This window comes from Heterocephalus glaber, unplaced genomic scaffold, assembly GCF_053883595.1.
Source record: "Heterocephalus glaber isolate CG9 unplaced genomic scaffold, H.glaber_assembly_v1.0 deba00001608, whole genome shotgun sequence".
Taxonomy (NCBI): domain Eukaryota; kingdom Metazoa; phylum Chordata; class Mammalia; order Rodentia; family Bathyergidae; genus Heterocephalus; species Heterocephalus glaber.
The window spans coordinates 33584739-33611963 of record NW_028258379.1 but is presented as its reverse complement, the minus strand read 5'-3'; the positions used below and the strand labels follow the sequence as shown (position 1 = coordinate 33611963).

The following is a 27225-nucleotide window of genomic DNA, read 5'->3' as shown; positions in this document are numbered from 1 at the left end:
GGCCTGACAACCCCTCCGCTTCAGAAGCAGAATCTCCAAACCACTCACCATTTCATAGACAAAAATAGAGACTTTTATTTCCAAAAACTGAGCGGATACAATTTTTTTTTTGAGCAGATACATTTTTTTAAAAAAAAGAAAAGTAAAACAGCAAAGAAAACATCAAACCATCTTTTAGAACACTGCTATTTCCAACTTGAACAAGAGGAGAAGACGGGACCTTACACTTTAAAACACAGCACAAGGGTGGAACGGGGGTCCCCGTGTCCCCCTCTCCCCATGAAGCGGGGAAGGCAGAGGCCCTCAGCTGGCTTTGGACTTGATGTGGGCAGAGATGACACATGTGTTCCCAGACAGTCACTGGCTGTGATACTGGTGCCTTCTTCTCAGAAAGCCTCCCTGACTACAAATACCTACAAATACTAGGACAAGGGGTTGTGGCCCCTCTGAGTTCTGGTATGTGATGGAACATTTTAAACATAGAATTAGCTTGCTTCTGATCCCAAAGACAACTTAGGCAACACCCTACACACACACACACACACACACACACACACACACACACCCACCCCTCACGATGTAACTACCTGGTCACACCCCGTGAATGACACCGTGCCAGACACATGAATGGGTCGGTAGGGAGTTAGTGTGACCCTGTCTTTAGGAGCAAAGGGTGGGGTGAGTTTGCTCGTGTAGACTTGGCATCGGGCAGAGTGGGGACAGGATGGGGTGAGGCTTCTAGTTTGGGCTCTGAGAGGCACCAAGCTCCCTGCTCCCTGCACTGTCTCCTGGGAGGGAGGCAAATGACACTACTGACCCACAAGGGCTGGTATTGGAAGTGTGGGGTGGGGGGAGGAGAGAGAGACAGCAGAGAGAGAGCCCATAAAGCCCCACCTTCCTTTAAAAGCAGGTGTCTCCAGGCCCCATCAGCACCCCCTTGTGTGTAGGGGGTGTCAGGAGGACACACAGTTGTTCCAACAACAGCCACCAAGTGTGCACATCTGGGATGGACCAAGGTGGTCTCCCTTAGTTCCCATGGGCTGGGGTCTCTGTGGTCCCGCAGCCCAGGGCTGATCAAGGCCTGGTCAGCCATGCTTCTGCCTGGGGATGTGTGTGTAGCCCCTGCACACACACACACATCACACTCACACATCATGCTCACACACACACCCAGTGCTCACAAGCACACACAACTTTCTCCATCCACCCACTCCTCCTTGAAAGTACTTCTGGAACACGCACAGCCATTTCCCCGTTGCTCCCCTCAGGATGGAGCTGGGGTGCCCAGCAGGCAGTAACCTCACAAAGCACCCTCTGTGCCCCCCTTTCCTTGGCAGCAGTGGCTGGTGCCCTGCCCCACCTCTGCCACTCCCTCCTGGTGCTGCCAGCTCCTGTGGGCGGTGGAGTTAAACACTCCCTGCCAGGAGTGGGTGTGGGGAGAGGCCCCGCAGCCCTGCTCTGGTGTGGCACCTCCAACTTGCCAGCCTGCTGCCAGAGGACAGCGGCCTGTGTCCCACACAGTGGCTGAGAGGTCACCTGTCTGCTAGGGGACCATCTTCTCTGGGCTCACCATCTAGCTGGTTGCTTTTTGGCAGGCTGCTAACCCTCTCAGTGCTGTGGTTCCTAGGAAATCATGGCTTCTAGGAGTCCTTCCCTCCCTTTTCATCAGAAGAGGAAGAGGGGCTGCCAGCCCTTGTCCCCGCTCCCGAGATATCAGGAATGGATTGGCCTGGTGTCCCTGGCTGCTGAGCTCAGAAATAGGCATTCTAGCAAGGAAGCCAAGATCCTTCAGGAAACTGAGGTTCTTCTTTGCAGTTGCCGTCTCCCATCTGGACATGTGGTTGGGTACCATATGATGTTACCATGTCAACTGGAAAACAGACAAGTGCTGAGGGATGATGAGTACTGCAGACCGTTCTCTGAGGCTCTGGGTGTCCTGCTAGAAGACATACTCTGGGCCACGAGCTTTTGTTTTGCCAATGTCCTTTGAAAACAAAGCCGTTCTTGTACTAACTTATGTGAGCAGAAGGCGTTTCTCAGGCCCACTGAAGCCAGGGGAGAAAAGATGGCTGGTCCTAGGGTCTTTGGCTGTGGACCCTTGCTGGAGGGGGTCTGTCTATGGGGTGACAGTGGTGTGGCCACCCTCGTCCCTTTCCAGGCCTCAGTGGTCTGTCAGAGAGCGAGGGGCTGTGCTGGAACAGCCGGAAGCCTCCACTTCCCAGGATTTGCACCCAGGGGCTAAGGGCCACACCTGTGCACTCTGTCCTTTCTTGCTGGAAGAACCCATACTGTTGGGACACGTGGTCCCAGACATCTGGCAGATGTGGGGGAACCAAGTCACCCGGCACTGACCAGTGCGTTAAGACTGGAAGTCACTGGGTAGGGCTTCTGGGAAGGCCCTCCCCTTCCCCCCTCCTGGAATGGATAAAAAATGGGAGGTGACCAAGCAACTTGGGCCCTGAGGTGGCCATGACCAGAGAGGAGCTGCAAAACCATGGTCCCGACTAACATCCACGAGCTGAGGCGCTCTCTCTCTCTCTCTCTCTCTCTCTCACACACACACACACACACACACACACACACACACACACGCACGCACGCACGCACCCCAGGCTGGCCTGTGACAGTACCTTCACTCACCCCTGCTCCCAAAGCCCTCTCTCCCGAGGACAGAGGAGCAGCACACACCCCGGGTTCCATGGGACACCTGCCTGGGCAGTAACACTCGCCCACACCCGTTTTCAGCAAAACGCTCCACTAGGAAAGCGCCTGTGACTGGCTGTGATATCATATTACAACTGTATTCGTATGAAAGTTATGCAAATACAGACTTTATGGCATCATTATCAAAGGTTAAAAATACAGAGACATTTCCACCCAGCAACACACATCTGCAGTCTCCCGCCTGACGTGTAGCGTGCACGATACAGCCCAGACATGGCTTTTTCTTTTCTTTTTTTTCCCTTTTCTGTGGTACTGAGGACTGAACCCAGGACCTTTGCCTTGAGCTACACCCCCAGCCCCTTTTTATTGTGAGAGCTCTCACTAAGTCACTAAGTTGCCCATCAGATTTGTGATGCTCCCACCTCAGCCTCCCAGAGTGCTGGGATTACAGGTGTGCACCTCGGTACCTGGCTTTTTTTCTTTTTTCTTTCTTTTGCAGTGCTGGGGATGGAACCCAGAGCCTCACACACGAAGGCGAGTGCTCTGCTGCTACGCCACACCCCGCATAGCTTCTTCCTCAGGAAGCTGCAGGAGTGAGCCCCTTGCCCTGTGGGCCAGGATGAGTCTCTTCCCCTCCTTGACTGGGAAATGGAGTGGGATGCATCCCTCTGCCATGGCTCTGAGCTCAGGCTGGGCCACCCAACAGGGGAGTCCCCAGACTCACCTGCCTGGCCCTAGTCTGGGTAACCTGGTTCCCTGCCCTGAGTTTCTGGGAACCCCACAGCCTGTGGAGAAGGACTGGGGCTGGGGTCCAAACCGGGGGAAAAGGGAGCTCTCCCGGGTTCGCCTTCCTGCCAGGCCCAGCTCCCCCAGTCCCTGGCGACAGGAGCCCTGGGGACAGCCTGACATGGGGTCTCCCTGTCTTAGAGAGCAGGGTCTGGGGTGGGGATCCCTCCTGTCTCAGTTTCCCCTCTACTTAAAGTGCCTGTTTGCATCTGAAACATTTTCTGATTCCAAACCTGATATAAGATCTGAGGAAACCCCTCCCAGGTGCCTATGAATAGCTGAATAAGTAAATCCATCTACAGAGTGGGTACTAAGTATTTTCTAAAGAGAACATTTAGTGTCAATTTAGGGAAGACCTGACCCAGTGATTGGGGGTGGGGGGTAGTTCTGGAGATTGAACCCATGGCTTTTGCACTGAGCTATACTTCCAGCCCTTTTTTCCTTTTTAATTTTTATTTTGAGACAAGGTCTTGCTAAGCTGCTAAATTGTCTACTGGGCTCCAACTTGCAATCCTCCTCCCTCAGCCTTCCAGGATGCTGGGATTACAGGTTTGTGCGACCATGCCTGGCTCTGGTCCCATTTTAAAGCACGTAGGAAACACCCCAGAGTTCTATGGCAAGGAGGAACCAGGTTTCCAGCCTCCAGGCCCAACATGGAGTCACCCTGTCCCCTTCCCACCTTGCCCAGACCTGGCTGAAGCCAGATGGGGTGGCCTGGGCCTTGGGTCCATGTGGGGATTCGGGTGGACATTCTTGGCCCAAGAGACCTGCCTGATTCCTAAGTCCCTTCCGAGAAGAGGAAGGAGGGCCCCTTAGGCAGGCCAAGCCTCCCCCTCTCCGTCTCGGGCCCTTGCACCCTGGCCTCTGTATGGCAGGCGCTTCCCCTGTCCCTTCAGCCCACCTTCTAGACGACACGAGCTTCATGCAGTTCAAAGGTGACCAGGCTCCCTGGACTCCCAGGGGCTCCCGCTCCCCCTTCTGCATGAAGATGAAAAACCTAGTCTCCCTCCTTTGCTTCCTCCCCTGCAGCCAGCATCTAACCACTTCCTGCAGGCCCTGTGTCAGTGGGTGGGGCTCCTGCCCTGGTATCACTCCGTCTCCCTGCTGTCCCTGTGCCTGCCTCCAGTTGTACCCATTCCTACTTCTAATCCAGACACCAAATCTTTGTGGTTTAAAAACCATCTCATTGTGCATAAAGTGAGGGGCTGTTCAGCTCCTCTGAGCAGATAGCTCCAAGGCCCTTTCATTAACATCTGGGTTAGGAGCTGTCTTCTGGGCAAAAGTCTGCCACCAAGTGACATGCATTGTTCCTGCTTTCAGGGGCTGACTGCAGGCCAAGGCACGGAAGCTACAAAATCCCACAGGAGAAGCTGCTAGGAATGTCCCCAGCTACAAACAGACGTCATATACGGAATTACACATACTGAGCCTTTACATAGTGAGGATATAAAAATTCTGTACATGTTCCCCTAGCTGCACATGGTATAAATAGATGAAGACAATGTTGTATAAAAAGAAAAGTTATCCTGGGGACCCTGCCGCAGGGTCTACACCAAGGCACCTCTGCAGCCTGTGGTCCACATCTCCTTTGTCCAGGTGGAGACCCCGGAGAAGCCCTGGCACTGCTGGAGGTCGGAAGAGAAGGTCACTGGGCACCCGCAGCAGGCTAGGTGGGTGGGGGGCCATTGTAGTGGAGCATGAGCAGGAAGGAGCTGGCGAAGTTGTTGGCCTGGGTGCAGCTGAGGGCCTCCTCTCCAGCCGGCAGCAGGAAGAGCAGCAGCAGAAACAGCAGGAGCAACAGCAGCAACCAGAGCACCAGACAGCACGCCTTCCGGAGCAGGGAGCACGGACCATGCGCCCGCCGCACCTGTGAGACAGACACAGGATGTGAGTGGCTCTGCAGGCTCATCTGCCACGGGGCTGAGGTGAGGTTTGCCAGAATCACAGATCTCTGCAGTCTCCTCAAACCATTCAGGAGTGGAAGGAAGAAAATAAATAAAATCACAGGCAGCACCCAGTGGACACATGAATCCTTGCCTACCGTATAGACAGCCCCCAACCCCCTATGGTCTGGCACAGTGATTTCTCAACTTCACAGCGATGTGAAGCCAAGACACAGGGGAGATTATGATCTGGGTTTTGATCTGTTCACGGGCTACAGGCATCTCGAGAAGCCAGGCAGCAGCAGTGAGCCACAGCTCCCAGGTGGCCCTTCGGTCACAGAATCGGACCAGGAGTGGGCTGCGTGGCTAATCGGCCGTGTGGGGCGGCGTGTGTGACGCACGTGTTTCCCTGGCACCACATTCTCAGCTGATACAGGACACGACCCCATCAGGCACCTGTAGAAGAGTACCCACCGTGAATCTTGAAGTCAGTCGTCTTTTAACCTCAAATTTCTCACCTAGAAGTAGGGGTAATAATGGCGGCTCCCTGGCAGAGCTGCTGTGCTGGTGAAATGCAAGAGAGCCTGGCATAGGGTGGGCACTCAGCTTCTGTCCTCATCAGTGTGCATCTTGGCATCACCACCACATGAAGCATCACCACCACCATCACCAGCTGGCCAGTCCCTGCCGTGTGCCCGGTCATTGCCTTCTGCTCTTCCTGCTCTCCCCGCTTTCTCTCTCCCTCCTCATCCCCTTTCTCCTTTTCTTCCTCATCATCACATCACTTCACCATCCTCACCATTGCTGTCACCCAAAGATCAGGCTCACAGGCCCCAGCCCCTCCACCATGTGTGCCCATAGGTGTCCCCTACATCCTGCGGGGCAGGAACTGGCTGGGCATGGCTTCCGGGATGTTCCAGCTGCCAAGGAATGGAGAGACCCTTATAGCCAAGGCACGGTATGGTGTGGCGCAGGCACTTGGCTCCTGGGAACCTGCGGCATGTGCTCTAATCTAGACTCTGTCACACACCAGCTGTAGTACCACCCTCAGTTAGCACTGTTAGTCGCAGTGCTAGTACTATTAGCATGTGTGCTGTTAGTATTATTAGTAAAAACAGCCCCAGTGCTGTTATTATAGAATATATCTGCTGGCTCCCTGTGGACCAAAGGGTCACCAAACACCTCTGTCCATGACAATGGTAGTGATGATGAATGTGACGGATGCTGGCACTGGTGGCAATAGTGTTTGATGGTGCTGGTGACGGAGATAATAATGGCGGTGGAGATGATGTTCATGGTGGTGAGAGTGATGGTGATGATGATCATGGTGATGATAATAGAATTGATGAAGATAATAATGGTGGTGTTGGTGATGATATTCATGGTGATGGTGATGATGTCCATGGTGGTGAGGGTGGAGGTGATAATGGTAATAGTGGTGATGATGGTGGTGATGATCATGGTGATCGTGAAGGTGATGGTGATGATGGTGGTGATGGTCATGGTGATGGTGATGATCATGGTGATGATCGTGGTGATGATCATGGTGATGGTGATGATCATGGTGATGGTCATGGTCATGGTGATGGTCATGGTGATGGTGATGGTCATAGTGATGATCATGATGATCATGGTGATGGTGATGATCATGGTGATGGTGATGGTCATGGTCATGGTGATGATTGTGATGATCATGGTGATGGTGATGGTCATAGTGATGATCATGATGATCATGGTGATGGTGATGGTCATGGTGATGATTGTGATGATCATGGTGATGGTGATGATCATGGTGATGGTCATGGTCATGGTGATGGTCATGGTGATGGTCATGATCATGGTGACGGTCATGGTGATGGTGATGGTTATGGTGATGGTCATGGTCATGGTGATGGTCATGGTGATGGTCATGGTCCTGGTCATGGTCATGGTGATAGTGATGGTCATGGTGATGGTCATGGTGATGATTGTGATGGTCATGGTGATGGTCATGGTGATGGTCATGGTCCTGGTCATGGTGATGGTGATGGTGATGGTCATGGTGATGGTCATGGTGATGATCGTGGTGATGGTCATGGTGATGATTGTGATGGTCATGGTGATGGTCATGCTGATGGTCAAGGTGATGGTGATGGTGATCGTGGTGATGGTGATGGCCCCGGTGATGGTGGTGGTAGTGATGGTGGTGACGATGATAGCAGAGATGATTTTCATGGTGCTGAGGTATCAGTGGTGGTAGGGGTGGTGGTGGCGACAGTGATGATGGCAATGAAGCCTTAGCACATGCAGGTGTATCTGGGAAGCACTGAGTTGGCACTGTCTTCCTCTCGCACCTAAGCCCCCTCAGCCGCTCCCCTGCCCCAGCTCTCTCCTGCAGATCACCACATCCGACGCTCTGCCTCCAGCCTCAAATGTTTTCACCCAGCCAAGTCCTCAGACGCTGACTTTGTGAAAATGCGCTGTGTGTATCCCACACGATGAGTAAATGCTCTCAGCTGTATTTATTCAGCAGTAACTTCAGGAGTGGGAGGGAGGGTGACATACTGTTTAAGCAAGAGCCTGAGATTCCCCAGGGGCTCTGTCCCTGCTGCTGACTGGGTGCCACCCGGCTGGCTGGTGTGGGGCTGCTGCAGTCAGGAGGCCCTGCCTTGACTCCTTGCACTTCATGACGACTTTGCCTGATGTCAGAGCTCTGATCCACCCCAAGAGAGGGAAAGCCGGCCAAGACAATGGGTGGCAGGCCCACTGCATCCTGAGTTTCTGCCCCACCGCAGCCCTGTCATCACCGGTCTCCCACGGGGAGGGTCTGTTTATGCCTGCCTTTTCCTGTCTGCTCCTCCCTTCTGGGACCAGACACTTCACTTACTCAGCTGAGCGGCTGCTGGCCGCGATCCTCTGGGAAAACGTCTGAGGGTCTCAAGTGTGTTTGCATTTACAAGCGTGGGCAAGGGCAATACCTGCTGCCCACCACTCACTGCTAGCTGAGCACTCGCCTCTTCACTTCAAGGGCCCTGAGGTCTAAAATGGTCTTTCAAATAGAAATGTTAAATGATCTTTAAAACAAAAGACATTTTAATATGCTTCTCCAGTGCTCAGAACACACATGTGGGAGTGTGCATGGGCACGTGGGCATGCACACACACACACACACACACACACACACACACACACACACATACATGCCTGAGCTATCTTCTAAGAAGCCAATAAGCAGACTGACAACCTCAGCTCTTCCCAGTTCCAAGAACTTCTCCATGCTTCAGTTTCCCCCAAAGGGAAGCACTGCCAGTGGTCTACTCAGAACCATCCACAGAGGCAGTGATAAGCTTGCCTCCCTCAGGGTGGATGCAGAGTGGGGGGCATGGGGTGCTGGGAGGGGCACATGAGGTGGAAATCAAACACCCGCAGGGGGTCTGACCAGGAGCCGTCGGGCTCTGACGCAAGGGCTCCGGGGTTGTGAGGAATCCGGGCAAGATGAACTCCTCAGGGTAAATGGGCCTCATCTTTTGCCACAGATGAACTGTATGTGGGAGGAAATAAAAGGTTTGGAGTCTGGGTTCTATCTTTTCCACTTCCTAGCTGTGTGGCCTAGGACGGGTCACTCAGCTACTCTGCGCCTCAGCTCCTCCATCTGTTGGGAGAAAGGAAGGATGACACTTGTCTATAAATTCGCAAGGACAAAGGAGGCAAGGCTTGGTGTGCTTCATGTGCGAAGTAGGTGCTCAATAAAAGCTCACTTCCTTTCTCTGTCGGGCAGATGGGCAGCTCCTACGGGGCCCACAAGCTTCTGCTCCAGGAGGGCTGCAGGGATCGGGTGTCAGGAGCCTCCCAGACCCCTGAGAGAGGACAGCACTGTCCCCTTCCAACACTGTCACTGCGGGGAAGAGCCAGAAGTCTCAAGGTGTCAGATCCGGTGAACGAGGTCGATGAGGATGTTTTTATTTGACAAAAATTGCCACCAATGTGACAACAGAGGCCCGGAATGATAGTGCAGGGCTGAGGCCTGCCTGGGACTCTCCTCATTTGGAGGTCAGAGCCAGCATGGTCCTTAAAAGCCTGGGCCTCTGGCTGTGACCAAGAAGACCAAGAGTTGCTTGGTACAAAGTCAAACTCCACTAGCTCTGCTCCAGCCCATCCTGGCCCCATGTCACGATACCACACGTCAGAGGATAGGCCACAAGGCCACTTCCTCCTGCTAAAGAAGACGGCTGTGGGTGTCAAACACCTGCGGACTGAGTTCGGCATGGTGGCACATGCGGATAATCCCAGCTGCTCTGTAGGCAGGAAGACTGCAAGTTCAAGGCCAGCCTGGGCAACTTAGTTAAGACTCTATCTCAAAATAAAAAATAAAAAGGCTGGAGGTAGAAGGCTCAGAGGTAGTGGAGGTAGTGGCTCAGAGGTAGAAGGTCTATAGGTTCCAACCCTATCTACTGCAGAAATGAAACAAAGCATGAAAACAGGCACAGGAGTGTCCCTTGCAGTGCCTGGCATACAGTAGGGATTTTTTTAAAAAGTCTTGGTTGTGAAACCGAGTTATTTTCTCCCTGAAAAGCTTGTTTGCACTTTCTGAGGCTTGGTGTTACAGTATTTCATCCAATCTAAGACAACAGTTATAAGAAGCACCATTATTTGACTTCCAGCTAAGAAAGAGAATCACTACCCTCATCAAGACTGAGAACAGATCAGAAAAAGCAAGCACAGGGTCAGGCCCCAAGGGCTCCACCACCATGAATGGGAAGGCAGAACAAATGGCTTCCCAGAAATGAGAGGCCAAGACAGTCAGTGTCCTGTCCATCCCGGGCAGCAGGGAGGGAGCCAGACCTTTCCTGAGAATCTGAACCTGAGGCCCGAGCGCTGCACATTGGCGTCTAAGTTCCCACCATCCATGTGGTCTGACGAGATGGAAAACAGAACACAAGCCACCACCAGCAGCTAGAGGCTGTCTGGCGCTGGGGGACAAGATCCCAAAGGCTCCCTGGAAGAACTCGATTGTAACAAGATGGGAAACTGTGAAAGCAGAAGGCTTGGGACCTTGGACGTGGTCAAGTGCAGGGAATGTCTTGTGTGGCTCTGCCCCAGGTCTGCCTGCCCAGAGCGCGCTGTGCCAGTCCAGGAGGTGGCCGCTGTCTGCCCTAGCAGCCATCCTGGTTCACCCAGGTGACAGTGGCATGCACTGGTCTGCCCCTGAGTCAGTGTGTGTCTAAGGAAGGGGACGCCATGCCCCCGGCCAGGGCGGGGCTCCAGTTAACTCCAGCCTGGCTGTATCTCAGAAAGCAATGATGTTGCTGGCGTGGGTGCTGGGTGAACATCTGGTGGCACGGAGCTGGTAAGCACGTGGGCGGCTGCAAATGTAATCAATCTTAATTATTCTGTTTACACAAACAAGCAGGCTGAAGCCAATGACGCAGCTGAGCTGTCACTGACTTGGGTCTTGGAGAGAGGAAGAAGTGTGGAGGGCAAAGGGCTCATAAATAGCTGCCTCAGGGCCGGCGTTTTCCTTTCCTCTGCACTAAAAATAATAAAAGGAGTGTTTTTAAGTTGGCAAGATTACAAGCTCTGCAGACAGCACTTATTTTCCACCTGTCAGAGGGCCTGAGTGTGCAGTGTGCACGTCTGTCTCTCTCTCTCTCTCACACACACACACACACACACACACACACACACACACACACACACACACACTTGCGCACACCGGAACTAGAAAAACATAACCTGAGGACTGTGACACTTTGGATCTGGAGTGGTCTCCAAAAGCCCACGTGTCACAGGCTGGGCCCCCAGGGGGGTACTACTGGAAGTGCAAACAGGCCCAGTGGGCCATGGACCAGAACCTCCAAAACTGATTCCAAACAAACCTCTTCTCTTTATAAGCTGGTGATCTCAGCCACTTTGTTACAGCAACAGAACGCTGACAAGCACAGGCAAATCAGCAAAAGATAACACAAGGACAAACTAGGGAGGATTTTACCCTGAAAAGTGCCCCTGCTCTCTGCTCTCAGGAGAGGCAGGGACAGCATCTGCAGAGGTCTCGGGCCTCCTGCACAAAACAATTGAGAGCCTACTGTGTGCCACGTACTTGGACAGGAGCTTTGCCCACTGTTAGCTCGGTGGATTCCCATTCTTTGCAGTGGAAGACTATGGTTAAGTAACTTGCTAAAGGTGTCCCATTCATGTGCAGGCTGGATCTGAGTCCAGAATGTAAAGCAGTAGTTCTCAAAGTGTGGTCCCCGGCTTCAACTGGGAACTCATCAGAAAGGCAGATTCTCAGGCCACTCCAGACCTAATGGATCAGAACCTCCAGGCATGGGTCAGCAGTCTGGTTTTCACAAACTGCTGACACCAGGACTTCTACATTGCTCCTTTCTGCACGGCAGGCTGAGGTGCCTTAGCTCAAAGCCAGCCAGCCCCAAATTGTGTAACCCACTTGTTTTGAATGTAGCCTGAAGAAGCAGACTTTGCAGTCTCCTACAGCCTCTCGACTATTTACCCCTCAGACCTGTGGCCAGCACTGCTAGCCATAGACGAGCTGAGCCTCAGAGTCATGAACCCCCCGGCCTCAGTCAGTGTCCCCAAGCTCTCAGAGCAGAGCCTCTCACTGTGCTGCTGAGCAACATCAGCTGCATCCAGAGGCTCCCTGTGACTCCTCTCTACCTGGCCAGGTGTGCAGTCTAGGGGGACAAGCTGCTGCTCTCTAGCTCAGGGATGTGTTCTGAGTGCCTAAAACAGAGTGCGGCACCAAGTCTGCACTCAGTACCCACTGGTGGGATAAGTGAGTGAGAGAGGAGGTGGCCATAGACGTGGTGGTGGTGAACACTCATCAACATGTTTGTCCCAGGCTGCAGGACGCTTGAGCCTCCTCAAGTTTAGTGAGCTCTGACTGTGCGAGGCACCAGGGGACCCAGACAGGGATCCCACACAGGCCCTGTCCTGGGGCTGTACAAATGGGGCTCGCACCCGGGGAGGGGCTGGAGGTACAGGAGCTAGAGGCAAACTGGACCCCTGGTCCTGGGTCCCCCACTTCCCAGTGGGAGCCACCCATCCGTGGGCCACCTGCCTTTCCAGATGTTCTTCCCTATTCCAGGAGGAGGCTGCTGTCCTACGAGAGGGGGAGCCAGGCCTTAAGCTACAGGAAGCTGCTCCTTCCTTACAGAACAGTACACTGATCTTCATGAGTTAAATAAAGTTCTGTTTTACATACGGGGACACTGAGCAACTTGCTCAAGGCCACAAAGCCATTGTCCCGGCTGCACACCCGCCCGGAGGCTCCGAGCAGTCATAGAGGGTGCAGTGGAGACACAGGCCCACTAGAAGCCAGAGGCCCCCATCCTTCCCAGTGTGTCTGTCCTCACCCTCACGCTCTCAGAGCCAAGGGTCCCTCCTCTATCATGTCACCTGTCACACCGTGTACTCCACACACCTCCGCCAGCCACCCCTCCAAACCCAGGCTTCTGACTCCCCACAAATGCCCCTTGGACCTTGTGGAACCTTCTGGAAAGCCCGGCACTGACCACCGCCCTCCAGGCGTGCTGCCCTCTAGCTGTGCCAGCAGATGTTGACGCTTACCTTCTGAGATCCGCTCAGCTCCCCTGCAGAACTCCGTGGCTGTTGTTATAGGGAAGGAGAGGAAAAAGGGGAAAAAATCAGTGAGGTGAGCGAAATGTAAATCCCAGCAGAGCCTGTCATGGAATATTCATTTTGTCAAGGGAGTGTTTCTCTAAAATTTCTGGTCATCTGGACAACCTGAGCCAGCGGGGTTCGGGTTTAACGAGCTTTTTAACACACTCCGGGCCAGCTGGGAGTCTGGCAGGCCTGGCCCGGCGGGGCTGCCCTCTCGCTGGGGCTGCGCTGCCACCTAGTGGCCGACTGGCTACTTCGGGACCAAAGGAGCCCGCAGCGCTGGGGCCTGGAAGGGACCGGGGATTTAACCTCGGTGCCTCAGTTCCCTCATTGGTTCAGGGGAATAGTAGCTATCTCCTTTGCAGGGTGGGTATGAGGACACAGCACTTCCTGAAGGTTATTGTTACTGGTGCGGCTGTTGGAATTATTTTGTGTAGCAGGCACAGGGCCCAGGAGAGGAACCTGTGTGTTCCAAGTCACACAGCAGGTCAGCGGAGGGGTGTGGCTGGACCCCAGGGCTCCTGATGCCACCCACAACACAGCAGCGGGACTGACGCCGGCTCTGCTGTGACGGGATGGCCACCTCAGCCCGGCATGTGGGTGCCCAGGACCAAGCACCGCAGGCCGAGCTGTCTCCCTGCCGTGAGCAAGGCCCAGCCACTGTCCTTCCCGGGGCTCCGCGCTCACCAGCAGGTGGCCAGCATCCTTGAGCTGGGATTTGTACAGCATCCAGCAGTAGCGCAGGTCTTCCAGCTCCTCTGAGACCGGCCTCGAGGGCCCAAGATGAAGGAGGTTCTCCAAGAGGTGCTGCCCTTCTGGGATTCGCGCCTGCAGCTCCTGGGGGAAATGCAGTGTCATGGTGCAGCTCAGGTGGCGCAGACCGCCTCAGCAGGCTGGTAGGATGCAACTCAAGAGCCACTTGGCAGGGAGGCACAGGGATGGGGAGACAGAACGGGGTGGGGGGGCTCATCTGTGCCGGCGGCTGCTCTCCAGATGGCAGAACGTTACAGAGTGACTCCCACAGGAACAGGCCAGCTGGACTGCAGACCCTGTGGCCACTTCCCACTCTGACATCCAGGGCCATGTCCTCCCAGGGGCTGACCCTAAGGGTTGCCACCGTTATGAGGTGATCCCAGGGGAATGTGCCTTTCTCCTGGCCTTGCTGAGTCTGGCCGAGGGGTGTTGGATTAGGTGGATGTTTCTATCAACACAGTACAGGACACTGGGCTCAGCTGCTCAGTGCCTGCTAGAATGCAAGCTGGGCAAGAGTAATCGTTCTGACCCAGCTGGAGGTGGGAAGCAAGGAATAAATACCAAATCTGAGACAGCAGAGGTGGCCAGAAAGGACTTCCTGGTGATAGGCAACAAGACCATAGGGACCAAATCACTCACAGAGGACAAATTATCCACAACAGTTTAAAGCCATAGAAGGATTAATGAGGGTGAGGCCTATCAGCTCGAAACCTGGAAAGGGAGGCTGGACATACAGCTCACGAGCACAGCACTTCCCAGCATGCACAAGGCCCTGGATTCCATCCCCAACACCCCCAAACCAAACCCAAACAACAACATCAGCAAACACTTTGGGAAAGGATGGGGACCCCAAGGAGGAAGCCCTGGGTTCCAGCTGAGGGCCCACAGGCTTCCTCTTGGAGTGAGGTGAGCCAGAAGTGAACCCAGGCTGTGTGGACCCGCAGCCCAGCTCCAGATAATCTCAGCGGTCCAGGGAGCTGCAGGCCTGGATCTTGGTTCAGTGGTCCCAGAATAATAAAGCCTGCTTCTTTCATTAGCTAAAAAGTCCCTTCTAAAAAAGAGATTATCCTAAATCCCTGATTACTCTTACACATATTTTGTCAAACACAGTGTCCAGCACACAATCAGAACAGCCACAATAGACACAAGACACCAAGAACAAGAAGCAGAAATAATACCCAACAGAGATTTTCCGAAAATGCCTTGAGACCTTGAATTACGAGACACCCTATGAAGCAGCTACGTCCACCAGGTTCAGAGGATTAAAGACAAGCTTAAACATTTCAGCAAGGGCCTGGGAGCTAGAAAAGTGACCCAAAAAACTGTTAAAAGAGCTAAATAGAAATTCTAGAATTGATCATTACAATGACAAACATTAAGAACTCAACAGGCACATGCAAAAGCAAGTGAGACACAGCTAAAGAGAGGATTAGTGAACTGGAAGATGGATCAGAAAAAAAATACTCCGAATGCAACATGAAGAGACAACAGGATCAAAAACACACAAGAGAGGCAAAGTGTCATAAGGCTCACAGTGAGAAGGAATAATAATCTGTTTAAATGACATCAGAGAAAGAGAGAAGGTAACAAGACAGAGGCACAATTTAGAATATAATGTCATAAAATCTTCCAGAAACACTCTAGACTATGGATTCAGCAATTCAAATGAGTCTCAAGCACAATAAACAAAAAGAAATCCAGACCCTAATATATCATAGTGAATTTCATAAAAATAAGGAAAAGGAGAGGCAGGCTGGGGCCTGGTTGGGAATGGTCTTACACGATAAACTTCGGGTTTGAACTCGGCACTGAAACACTCCCATTGGGATGACAAGACCACCATCTGTGTTTCTGAATGAACCATGTGTGGCTGTAGAATGAGCTGTGACCCAGGTGGGGGCCCAACAGAAAGAAGAGAGGCTATGGCCGTAATCAAGGCAAAATGCAGCCCGGGCCTTGGTCTCAGATTTCTCAGCCTCCAGAACTGTAAGCCAGTAAATCTCCACTCACCAGAAATGACCTGGTCTCCTGTGGCAGCACAAATGCACTGTGGGTAACCAGGTGCAGGAGAGAAGGAGGAGGAGTCAGGGCAGATTATGGGCAGAAATGGCCCTGGCTCACCTGCCCTCTCACCAGCCATAACCCTGCCCTTTGTCACATGACCTTGCTGTCCCTCCCACTAGGTAGGGAGCCTGTCTTTCTTCCCTTTGAGTCTGGGCTGACCTTGTGACTCTCTGTCCAAGAATGCAGCAGACTTAACGAAACCCGGTTCAGGTTGAGGCCTACAAGGGCCTTGCCTGCCTCTGCTGTGTCCCACAGAAGAGAGGGAGACTGGCAGATGTGTCTTGGCCCCTTGAACTGACAGAAGCCAGGCCAAGCTTAGCCTAAACTGTCGAGAGTCAGAGTCACAAGTTAAATAAATAGCTGTTGTTTTAAGTCACAAGCTTTGGGCTGCTTTGTTACACAGCAACAGCTAACTGATATATAGGAGTCAAAGGGTTAGTGGTGACATTTTCTGAGTGGGAAATACAGACAGAAGCTGACTGAATGAATGAATGCAAGAAAAAATTCTAAAGTATCTGCAGCAAAGAACATTTAAGAATCATTATTCATGCACAAGTGAGAATGGCCCCCAAATGACCCTATGTATTGTGGTCCTCTGTTTGAGGGACTCTGGTGGAGCTGGGCATGGTGGCAGAGGCCTGAACTCACAGCCCTCTGGGAGGCTGAGGCCTGAGGGTCTTGAGTGTGGGCCCAGCTTGAGCAACTTAGCAAGACCCTACCTCAAAATTAAAAAATAAAAACAATAAAGGGCTGGGGATGTAGCTCAGCACAAAGGCCCTGGGTTCAATCCCCAGTAAATCACCAAAGAACTCCCCAGTGACAAGCACATCTCTATAGGGTGCAAACCCCAGGGGAACAAACCTGCAGCTTTGCCTCTCTGGTCCTCCTGTCCTTGGCCGAGGTGGCTCTCATCGCAATGATTCTAACCAGCTTGGAATTCTCCACCTGCAGCCACTGTTCAAAGTTCCTCTGGAGCTGGGAGAAATCTTCATGGCTGCCTTCACCTTCCTCCAGCAGATGTGCCTGCAGGGATCACGTGACCAAAGTGACAGCGGCATGGCAGAGGGGAGGGATGAGGACAGGATGCCCAAGGGCGAGGGAGAGGCTGGGGTGAGGAATGGAGTGAGGACAGGAGCATGCCTGCCGGCGCCTCCCTGGTTCCCCAGTGACGTCACCAATCTCCTTTCCAGGATGGCTATCAGTGACCAGCCCTCCACTAGGCCTTCCCCCTGGCTCAGGCTCTGCTGGCCTCCCTTTCCCTGAGCGGAGCCTGAAGACGTCTTGGACCCTGGAACTCACGCTCCCTCCCTCTGGGTCCTTGCACACTGTCCCCTCTGCCTGGCCCGACTTTGCTTGGCTCCTCCCCTCCACTCCTCAGCATCCTTGCAGGCTCAGCTGACCTTTCATCACTCCTAGAAGGGTTTCCCTGCCCTGAAGCTGGGTCACAACCGCCCCACCACAAGCTCGCCTCAAAAGTGGACCCTAAAGCCAGCAGCCCAGGTATTCCCTTGTGAGCCGCAAGCAATATGAAACCTGCACTGGAATCAGCTGCACAGTCCGAAAAGCTGTCTAAGGTCAACATGTCATTCACAGGTACCCAGGCTCCAAGTCCCGCCTGGAACACAGTCACACTCAGAACTGGTGCTTTGGGTACAATTCTGCATTCAAACGCAGAGGGAATGAAGCAGTGGGAGAATAATTAATTTGATTTTTTTTTTTTTTGAGACAGGGTCTTGCTCTGTTGCCCATGCTGGCCTTGAAATTCTGGGCTCAAGCAATCCTCCTGCTTCAGCCTCCCAGATAGCTGGGACTATAGGCATGTGCCTTATGCCCAGCTTGAAGGGTTTTAAGTAATAATATTCTTCTCAGCATAGCTTAACTTTTTAAAGGCAGCAAGGGAAAGTGATGAATGACACCGTATAGTTTTCACAAACCACAGCTATGTCACAAAAACTAGCCCCTATAGGATCTTGGGTTGCAATCAGGGGTCAGTGGGAAGTTGTCCACCTGACTCTCCTCCTTTGGGGGCGGCCAGAGCTGCAGAGAGGTGAGGAGCAGCACAATGTGCACGATCTTTAGAGATGCCCACCACCTGCCCAGTGGCCTGGCCCTGCAGTCTGGGACCCCCGAGGCCCTCTCTGTGGTGCACAGCGCTCCTGGGCCACACCAGGAGCAAATGGGATAGGAGGCATCCACGTCCCAGGGGCTGAGCGCGGGCCTGGGCAGGGAGGGGGCCGTGTGGAGACCCCGTCCTCCTCGTGAGCTGGATCTGACCCCCCGGACGCCTAGCAGACAGACTCACCCCGTGCCGCCGGCGCCTGGGGATAGGATCCAGGGGGTTGATGAGGAACCCCGACTTTGGGATGTTGTTGGTGAAAACCAGCTTCCTCCCTGAGTCCACCTCTGTGCTCTGCAGCTGCCGGTTTCTGATGAGGCTGAGAAGACAAAGCGCGCCCACTCAAGGCGGGAATGTGACAGGGACCCACAGGGCCACAGGAGAAGTAACAGCATCGGGACCGCAAGGCGGCAGATTTCTGGGTGTCCCTACGGACACCGGGTCAGCAGCCACCCTTCAGGCTGGCCCGAAGCTTCCATGTCACACCCACATCCGTGTTTTTCCTTTAAACCTACATTCCCTGCACGAAGGTACAGAAGAGGAAACTGAGGCTCAAGCCAGGTCGGCTGGTGGCCACCTCCCCAGTCCAGGTCCTTTCCCAGCTGCTCCTGCCCCAGCCAGAAGTGCCAGCTGGACCCGAGCTGGAGATGCCCGCGGGCACCTGGTACCACACCAGGCCAGGCCCCCACCGCTGAGGACACCGGGAGGCAGAGGCCCTCTCACCTCAGCATGTTCTCCTCCAGCTGCTGCAGGGCCTGCCAGGACTCCGCCAGCTCCTTCAGCTCCTCCTGGACCATGGCCACGCCCTCCGGAGAAGACTTCTCCATCACCAGCCGGCCGTGCGCCTCCACCAGGGCCAGGCAGGCCTCCTTCTTGGGGAGCTCAGCTGCCAGTGTCTGAGGGACACAGATGCGTGGACACAGAGTGAGGCCTCGGGCTTGGGGTGTCTGCTTTCCCACATGGGAGTTTTGGCCAAAGAAGCTGCCTTAGGAGGATGCTCGGCAGGAAGCCACCATCTCACCTCGACCGAAGCCTCTTGGGACTTGGCATTCCACAGGCCCACATCCCCTCGGTGCGACTCCAGCGTCCGTGTGGCCATGGTGACCCACTGCTGCAGCTCTAGCAGCCGGCAGCTGAAGGTGCAATGCTCCTGCACACTCTGCCGACACCTGTCCATGCGGTCCTGCGGATACCCGGAGGCCCGGGGCCCTGAGCAGTGGTCCCAAAGGGATCCCAGGCACCACCCCAGCCCTGCAGGATGCCCAGACTGCCTGAGCCTGGCCCCTACAGAGCACCTGGCCACAGGCTGGTGCCCAGCACAAGGCTTCATCCAGGGGGCCGCCTCTGGTTTAAATGCCAAACCACTAGGGCAGGTGAGGGAGGACAGCTGTGGCTCTTGACCACCCCTGGTGCAGTGTTTGCCTGGGCACCTGGTAAACCTGAACCCAGGTGAACCTTCTGGCCCAGCCTTCACACCCCTGGCATGTGCACCTGTGCAATGCATGGTGCTGCCCGCCATGGCTCCAAGCCACCAAGTGTCCACCGACTCTACACTGGGTGGTGGCACACTCCAGGGGGGTCACTCTGCTGCCACGTGCAGTGTGGTGGATGAATTTATAACCGTCCGAGGAGGGTAGAAGCTGCATGCTAAAGACAGATTCCTGTCCTGTTCCATCCACAAATGCTTTCGATGCTGGTTTAAGTCTGAGGTCAGGGTCACCCTGGGGGTCGGGAGTGACAGTGACCAGTGGGCATGAGGGAGGCTGGAGTGACTGCGTTTCTCTGGGTGCTGCAAACACGGATCTGTTTAGTTTTTTAAGCTCCACTGAGCTGCACATGTAGATGTTTACTTTTCTGTACAGGATTACACTTCAAAAGGAAGCTTCCCGAGCCAGCCATGCTTTCCTACTTCTTCCCTGGTTCATTTCCTGGGCCTGTCTGTTGCGTGGCTCTTTGGCCTGGGCCTTGTTCTTCCGTCTCCAGGAAGGTGGGGACTCTCCATCCTCCTGGTCACACTGGTGGGGATCCTCTGGCCCCAGGGACTGCTGTCCCAGTTCCCTGGCTCTGGGCCTTGTGGCGCTCTACTGACCACCAAAGGCCCTGCCCTCCTGCATCCCACAAATACTGGGGAGTCGGGAACACCAGACCAGGGAGGGACGCTGGGCACCCCTGGGTCTGTGGCCAAACACTCTCTAAACCCACTCCGCTGGTGCTCACTCGCTCTGTCCTTCCCCACATCAGCCCGAAGGCCTTTGGTGGGCCCTGTTGCGCAGAGCTCTGACCTGGACGGGATGTGGCTGTGGGGGGAGGGCCATTAAAATTCACTTTAACAAGCGCTGAGCATCAAAACAGAGGGTCATTTTCTCTGTGAAAGTGCTCGAGTTGCCACCAGAGGGCGCCGCGGCCAAGGCTTTTCGGCTGCCGAGGGCTGCGGTACCTACTGCACCACCGCACACCGCAGCCTGCTGCTTTGCTCCGCGTGGTGGCCCTTACACAGTGAGGAGCTGCGGATTTTCGTGGTCGATCTCTCTCCATGTTCTGACATTATGTTTCCTCTACCCTCAGAGCCTAGAACAGTGCCCAGCACTGGAGGTGCTTATAATCATCTGTTACATAAATGAGGAGAAGGAAGGAAGGAAAATAAAGGGGTCAGAAAGAATGGAGGAGCCAAGCATGGTGGTGCCCACCTGTAATCCTGGCACTTGGGAGGCTGAGGCAGGAAGATCGCCATGAGTTCCAAGCCAGCCTGGGCTGCACAGTGAGACCCTGTTTCAATTCTGCCACCCCAAAAGGAATGAAGTAAGGAGGGGGAGAAAGGCCCCAGTTATGTAGGGTTCCAGAGGCCTGGCTGTTGCAGCTCAGGCACGTGCACCGGAGCTTACCTTCAGGGACCTGTGCAGGGTCCGGTAGTCAGAGGAGAGCTGATCCATTTTGTGCTGGTGGCTGGAATCCCCCCGGACAAGAGGCCTCATGGCCTCTATCTGCATCTCCAGCTCCAGTCCCTCCTCCTGCAGGCCCTGCAGCAAGAGAGAAAGAGTGCTTGGTCCCTGCCTGCCCGCAGCCACCAGTTCGAGGACAGCCTCGGCTACACAGTGAGTTCAAGGCCAGGCTGAACGGCATAGAGACCCCATCTAAAAAACCAAAAACAAAAGCAAGTTCTTTATCCAGCTAACACTTAACACTGATCAGCCCATGCACAGTCCACGGGTGATCTAAACATATATTCTTACTAACGGCAAATCAACATATGAAAAAATGTTCAACATCACTGCTCATCTGAGATGCAGATGAAAACAACGCTGAGATTCCACCTCACTCCAGAAAGAATGGCTGCTATCAAGAAATCAACCAATAACAAATGCTGGCAGGGCTGTGGGGAGAAAGGAACACTACTCCACTGCTGGTGGGAGTGTAGACTGGTGCAACCACTGTGGAAATCAGTGTGGAGATTTCTCAAAAAACTAAAACTAGAGGTTCCATTTGACCCAGCTAGTCCCCTGCTGGGTACCTTCCCCAAAGAATTAAAAGCATCAGACCACAGTGATATATGCACACCCATGTTTATAGCAGCAGTTTGTAACAGCTAAATCTTGGAAACAGCCCAAATGCCATCAGCTGACGAGTAGGTAAAGAAGATGTGGTTTTGTTTTTTTTATATAAAATGGAATACTACTCTGCCATAAAGAAGGATGAGCTTCAGACATTTATAGCTAAATGGATGGACCTTGAGACCATACTCCTAAGTGAAATAAATCAAACACACACATTAAATACCTCATTGTTTCTCTGCTGTGAGAAACTGAATGTGAAAATAAGGACTGAGATGTATAATGGATGTTGGGAAATGGGAAGAAAGTGTTCAGACGGGAGGGGAACAAGGGAGGAGGGAGGGAGAAAGGAAGGGACAAGAAAGAAGTGAAAATAGAAGGAAAAAATGGAAACAAAGCTTCTGTACACAGGGAGGGGAGGGGGCTTGGGGGAGGGAATGGGATAAAATAAAATTCATTAAAAATATGTTCTCACTCTCAGAAGTGGCAGATTCACCTAAACGCTTCTCAACCCTTGGGACTAATTAGCAAAGTAACGGTAGTGTTAAGTAAGTCTAGTGGTAGACTTTGGAACTGAGGGGGAAATAAAAGGCCTACTTATTATTTTGCTAGAGTCAAGAATCAGCAGTTTGGTTCATTAATTTTGTATCATTAACATGTGCCAGGAATTGTAGCAATAGTAATAAAAAAGAATCAGCAGTTTGGGGGCGTCAAAGGCTCTGCTGAGGCTGGGGACCCCCAGATAAACAAGCAGAGATTCCCCGAAAGAAATCAGCTCTCAACCCAGGATCTAAACCTTGGCTGGAGCTGGCCGCTGCCTGTTGGCCACAAGAGGGCGCTGCTTCCAGGTACAACTGGGTCCCTGAGCGGGACCCCTTACCTGCAGCCGCAGGAGCTGGGCCTTTTTCCCCGGAAGGTCCGGCTGAAGCCCTTTCTCAGCTTGGACCCTGGCCCGGAGGTCCAGCAGCTTCTTCTGCAGGGGCTCGAAAGCAGCCCCAAAGTCTTTGTGCTGAGCAAGCGAACTCTAGAGAGAGAACAGGCAGCTGCGCGCTTAGAGCTTCACATCCGGGTACCTCGGAAGACCTGCACTTGGATCGGGTGGCGTCGTCCTGGCCAACTCGCACGCTAGGGCCCCCTCCTCCAGGAAGCCTCCCCTGAGCCCTGGTGCCTGTCCTTGGGTTCACGCCTAACTCTTTGGCCACGCCCTGTTAGAACTGGCCAAAGTACCCCCCCCCCCCCCGGGGCCGGTTTGTGTAAATAAACTTTTGCTGGGACACGGCCACTCCCATTCGTCCCCCGCTTTCCCCACCACAGTGGCAGAGTGGGGCCGGCAGAGCTTCCCGAACACCGACAGCGCCCAACAGTTGCAGGAGCTCCTGTGCGTGCCCCGCCGCCCTCACCTGCAGTTTGCTCTTCCTCCGCAGCAGGCCGCTGTGCAGCAGGTCTCTGTCCCGCAGGCAGCTCTCCGCCTGCTCCAGGAGGCCCGAGGCTCTCTCCTGGCCGAAGACGCTGCCCAGCAGATCCCTCTTCAGCGGCAGAGACCCCAGCTGCTCCTTCAGGCGGGAGCTCTCCACCAGGGCCGCCTGGGGATGACAAGGCCATGAACCAAGGAGCGGGACCCTGAGTTTCATGATCCACTCTCATCCCCCCAAGTCCATCCTGTTCCCAAAGGTGGCGTAGGAATCCACTGCCTCCCACCCCTGCCAGGGTGGTGCAGGCCTGGGAGCGCGATGCGGGGATTCAGGAAGGCTTCCTGGAGGAGGGGACTCCGCAGAGGGCTCTGAAGTACAGGAGTTTAGCCGGCAAAGAGGGGACCGGTAGGGACTCAGAAGCCTCCTCTGGTCACACAGTGGCCCCCGTGCTGCCTGAGCTTGCATAACCCAGGTCCTCCTCCAGGAAGCGGCCCTGACCGAGTGCCGCTCCCACTCACTCCACACACCCCTCAGCCTCTCCAGCTGTTCTAGGTGAGAACCTTTCACTTCTCTACAGATGGTGGTCTGGCGCCTGCATCTGCCCAGACTTAAGACCCTGAGCAGGGTACAGGGCCGGGAGCAGGCGTGTGGCTGCAATCCTGGAGTGATCATTTCCTAAGCAAAGTCTTACCAGTGCTGAGGGTGGGTTCAAAGTGAAGCTTGGGGAAATCAGAGAGGGGGCAGCACAGAGCACAGCCCCGTAAGGCCCGGGACTTCCCGGAGGGAGGTCGTTGTGGTGCACACGGCTGGGTCAGCTGCAGTGTGGCCTGACAGTGAGGGTACCCGGCCGTGCCAAGCCACGAGGGTCAGCCTCGGCCCTCTGGGGAGTCATGTTCACCCCCTGGCCCCAAGGACAGGTGCTGGGTCACAGGAAGTAAGAACTCGGACTGGGGAGTCATGATTGCAAGTTTGGATGCTAGGTTAGCTGGGAGGCCCTGGGCAGCCGTGTGCCTGTTTCCTCTTTTGTAAGACAGGCACGGCTCGTGGGATTGTTACGGGGTTTAAATGAGATGATGCCTCTCACATTGAACACAATGCCTGATGTCCAGCAAGCACTCAGGAAGGACAGCTTCTCAGCCACGAGGGGCTGAGCTGAGTCTCCCCAAAAAGATATGGCAACATCTTAACTTCCACCAGTACCTCGGGGTGTGCTCTTTGAAAACAGGTTCTGTGCAGACTTGAGCTAAAATAAGACCACCAGGGTGTTTCTCATCCAGCATGACCAGAGTCCCTGAGCAGAGGGAAGCTCCGTTTTTTTGTTTTGTTTTGTTTTTTGAGACAGGGTCTCACTATACTTGGGGTGATCCTCCTGCCTAAGCCTCCTGAGTGCCAGCGTGTGCCACTGGGCCCGGCAAAGAGGGCAGCTCTGAACACAGGGATTTCCCAGAAGGGGACGCCACCAGGACACCCAGGAGAGGCAGCCATGGGATTCAGAGGCAGAGCTGGGGAAATGAGGACCAACAAGTCTGCCACCAAGGGATGCCCAGTATGGCTGGCAAACCCCGGAAGCTGTGAGAGGCAGGGAAGAGCTCCCCCTCCAGCCTCAGGGGAGCCCAGCCCCGAGACACCTTGATCTTGGACTCCTGGGCCCCAGACCCTCGAGACATAAACTTCTGGTGTTTTAAGCCACCCAGGGTTTGGTGCTTTGTTTGGGCAGCCAAGGCCACCTTTGGGGCTCAGCACTTTGGTTCTGGAGGCTCCTGGCTGATCCACAGAACACTCGGAGGCTGGGCGAAGGAGCTGAGCCAGAGAGCTGGAAGGGCATGGTCGTGCAAGACTGCAAGCCCAGCACTCTGGGAGGCTGAGGCAGGAGGACTGGGGGTTGGAGGTCAGCCGGTACAACCTAGCAACTTAGTGAGATCAAAATGTAAAAAGAGCCCAGGACGTTGTTGAGTGCAAAGACTCTGAGTTCAGTCCTCAAAGAGTTGGCAATTTGAGCCCCAGCCTACAAAATCCAGCCAGGCAGGTGAGGGTGGTACAAGGCCAGCGTGCAAATAGCAGGCAGTGTCTGATCGCCAGAAAACTCAAATCCCAGCCCCGCCTGCTCTCACCTGCAGCTCCTGGGCCCAGGGCCCTGAGCCACACTCTAGAAAGAGTCGGCTTCACCTCTGGCCTCACTAGGTCCTGGTTTGCTTTCTACCTCACTGATGAGGAGAAGATGGAAAAACGACAGTGACAGAGTGGGGACTCCCTGTGGGGAGGTCAGGCAGGGCTGAGTCCTCAAGTAGGATGTGTCCTCTGTCCAGGACGGGATCCCTCAACAGTTCAGTCATGATAAAACAGTTCTTCCACCTTGCAGAGCTGTGTCTGGAACCCGAGGTGAAAGCAGGCATGAGAACATTAGCCAGGAATCTGCTACCCGCAGTTCAGCCCGGCTCAGCCTCTCCCTGAAAAATGACCTTGAACAAGCACCTTAACTTCTCACTGGCTCCCAACAGTTCCTCCTGTGCCAGTGAGGATCATGGTAGACATGGGACCCAAAACTTGTACACATAGATACAGATCTGCCACATCTCAATTAAGGCAGTGAAAACCTGGAAAGAATCAGTGGATGTACTTAAATTATACATACTATAGGGTGGAAAATTACACAGCTGCTAAAAATGATCGCTTTCTTTGAGTGATTTTTAACTGCTGCCCAAGGCAAAGGCCAAAGGTGTGGGGAGAAAATATCACATACAACTATATGGCCTAACCCTAAACACACAGAAACTGCAATTAATCTAATCTCCTGTCTCTTGCTGACCATGTCTCATGGAAACATCCAGTTGGATTTCATCAGATACAAAGGGCAGACTTAGGATGCTCTGACTTAAAGCTGAGGCTTGTGGCACTCATGAAATTCACCTTGGGGCATCTTGAAAAGGTGACCATCACCTTCGGAACCTGGCCATGGAGCAAGGGGCCTACGGACCTTTGGAAGAAGGACCATGCTCTGCAACTTAAAACAAAGGAAAGAGTCAGGCATGGTGGTGCTACCCTAAGGCAGGAGGTTTTCCACAAGTTCAAGGTGAGCTTGGGCTACATAGTAAGTTCAAGGCCAGGCTGAATCTCACAGCAAGACGCTGTTTCAAACAAAACAAAACAATAGCGAGAGAAAATGAACTGTTCTTTCAACATGAGCCCCAGACAGAAAATCACAAGGTTAAATACTCTAAAATGCAGGCCTTGGGCTGTGGCCGAGCAGTGTCCTCAGAGGTGGGTGGGTGCCAACCCTGGTTAATGATTCTCCCAGTAATACCAGGCTGCACAGAAAAGGCAATGGAAGAAGTGTCCCAACATATTAAGAGCAGTCCTATGGCTTGTGGGACTGTGGGGGTTTTTGTTTTCTTCTTCAGAAATCTTTATGTTCCCCAAACATGGATCCCTTTCATAACCAGATTGAAAATGGGTGTAAAATGGAGGCTGCCACCAGGCACATTTTGGAGTCTCTTCTCCCTCTAAGAATCTCTGGATGCAAAAACATTTTGTGGACTTCAGAGTTCAGTGATAATAAGGCAATGTTTACAGCAAACTGGGCCTTTGTGCAGCCAGGCATCGAGGGAGACACTGCTGGCTGCTCACCCCACAGCCGTTCTTCCTGGTCCCTCAGCAAACAAGCAGCATCTTGTTTGGGAATCTGGGTACCCAGCAAAGGATCCAGGATTATAGCATCATTGGTACCAACGGCCCATAGCAGTCCCATCATCCTCAGCCAGAGATTGGTCCAGGGATGGTCACGTGGCCTTGTGCAGCCAATGAGATGCGAGGGCTGTGTGCTGGGGCTTGTGGGAGGCTTTTCCTCCCTGTGACAGTGGATGTGGTGATAGAGCCACTTCGCCCCCCACGCAACAGATGTTGCTGCTCATGGGAAGATGCATGTGTAGAGTGGCAGCAGCCACCCTGGCACTAGAAAGACATAGCTTTGGACTAGAAAGAGCCTGGTTCTGGTTACACTGTCTAGTTGTAAGTCAGCCTGCACATCTATTTTAAGCCACCACTTGTCAGGTTTTTTGTCACTTGTAGCCACAGCATAGGTAATGGTCTGAAACAGAACTGCTAAAGCTGTCCTAGAGGACGGCCCATCCTGGGGTCCCAAAGTGGGGCCCCGGACACTTCCAGGTGGGAGCGGAGTCCTGGGGTCACACCATGCTTCTCCTTCTACCCTAGAACGGAGGATGACCTTTGTCACTGACAAGTAATGACACTTGCTGTGCACTTCAGACCCACCCTCAGGGAGCAGTGAGCTCAATCCAAATATCGGAGGACCCAGGGACATGCCAGTCCCTGGGAGTGGGGGTGACACATCATGCATCAGCCGACAGTCTCCCCAGCACAGAGGC

The 27225-nt window shown here is 53.8% G+C and overlaps 1 protein-coding gene across 4 annotated transcripts in view; it reads right to left on the bottom strand.

Moving 5' to 3' along the window:
• Positions 1-50: 50 nt before the first annotated feature.
• Positions 51-27225, bottom strand: part of Syne3 (spectrin repeat containing nuclear envelope family member 3) — a 78221-nt gene continuing 51046 nt past the window's right edge. For all 4 annotated transcript variants that reach the window (XM_087195521.1, XM_004837010.4, XM_021244703.2 and 1 more), the window contains 10 exons: positions 22832-23014; positions 22312-22455; positions 20766-20900; positions 18905-19066; positions 18607-18779; positions 18070-18202; positions 16629-16790; positions 13638-13787; positions 12897-12935; positions 51-5317 (listed from right to left, as the gene is read on the bottom strand). In XM_087195521.1, the coding sequence (XP_087051647.1) occupies positions 5117-5317; positions 12897-12935; positions 13638-13787; positions 16629-16790; positions 18070-18202; positions 18607-18779; positions 18905-19066; positions 20766-20900; positions 22312-22455; positions 22832-23014 (1482 nt within the window). In that variant the 3' untranslated portion in view covers positions 51-5116. The remainder of the gene's footprint in view (positions 5318-12896; positions 12936-13637; positions 13788-16628; positions 16791-18069; positions 18203-18606; positions 18780-18904; positions 19067-20765; positions 20901-22311; positions 22456-22831; positions 23015-27225) is intronic.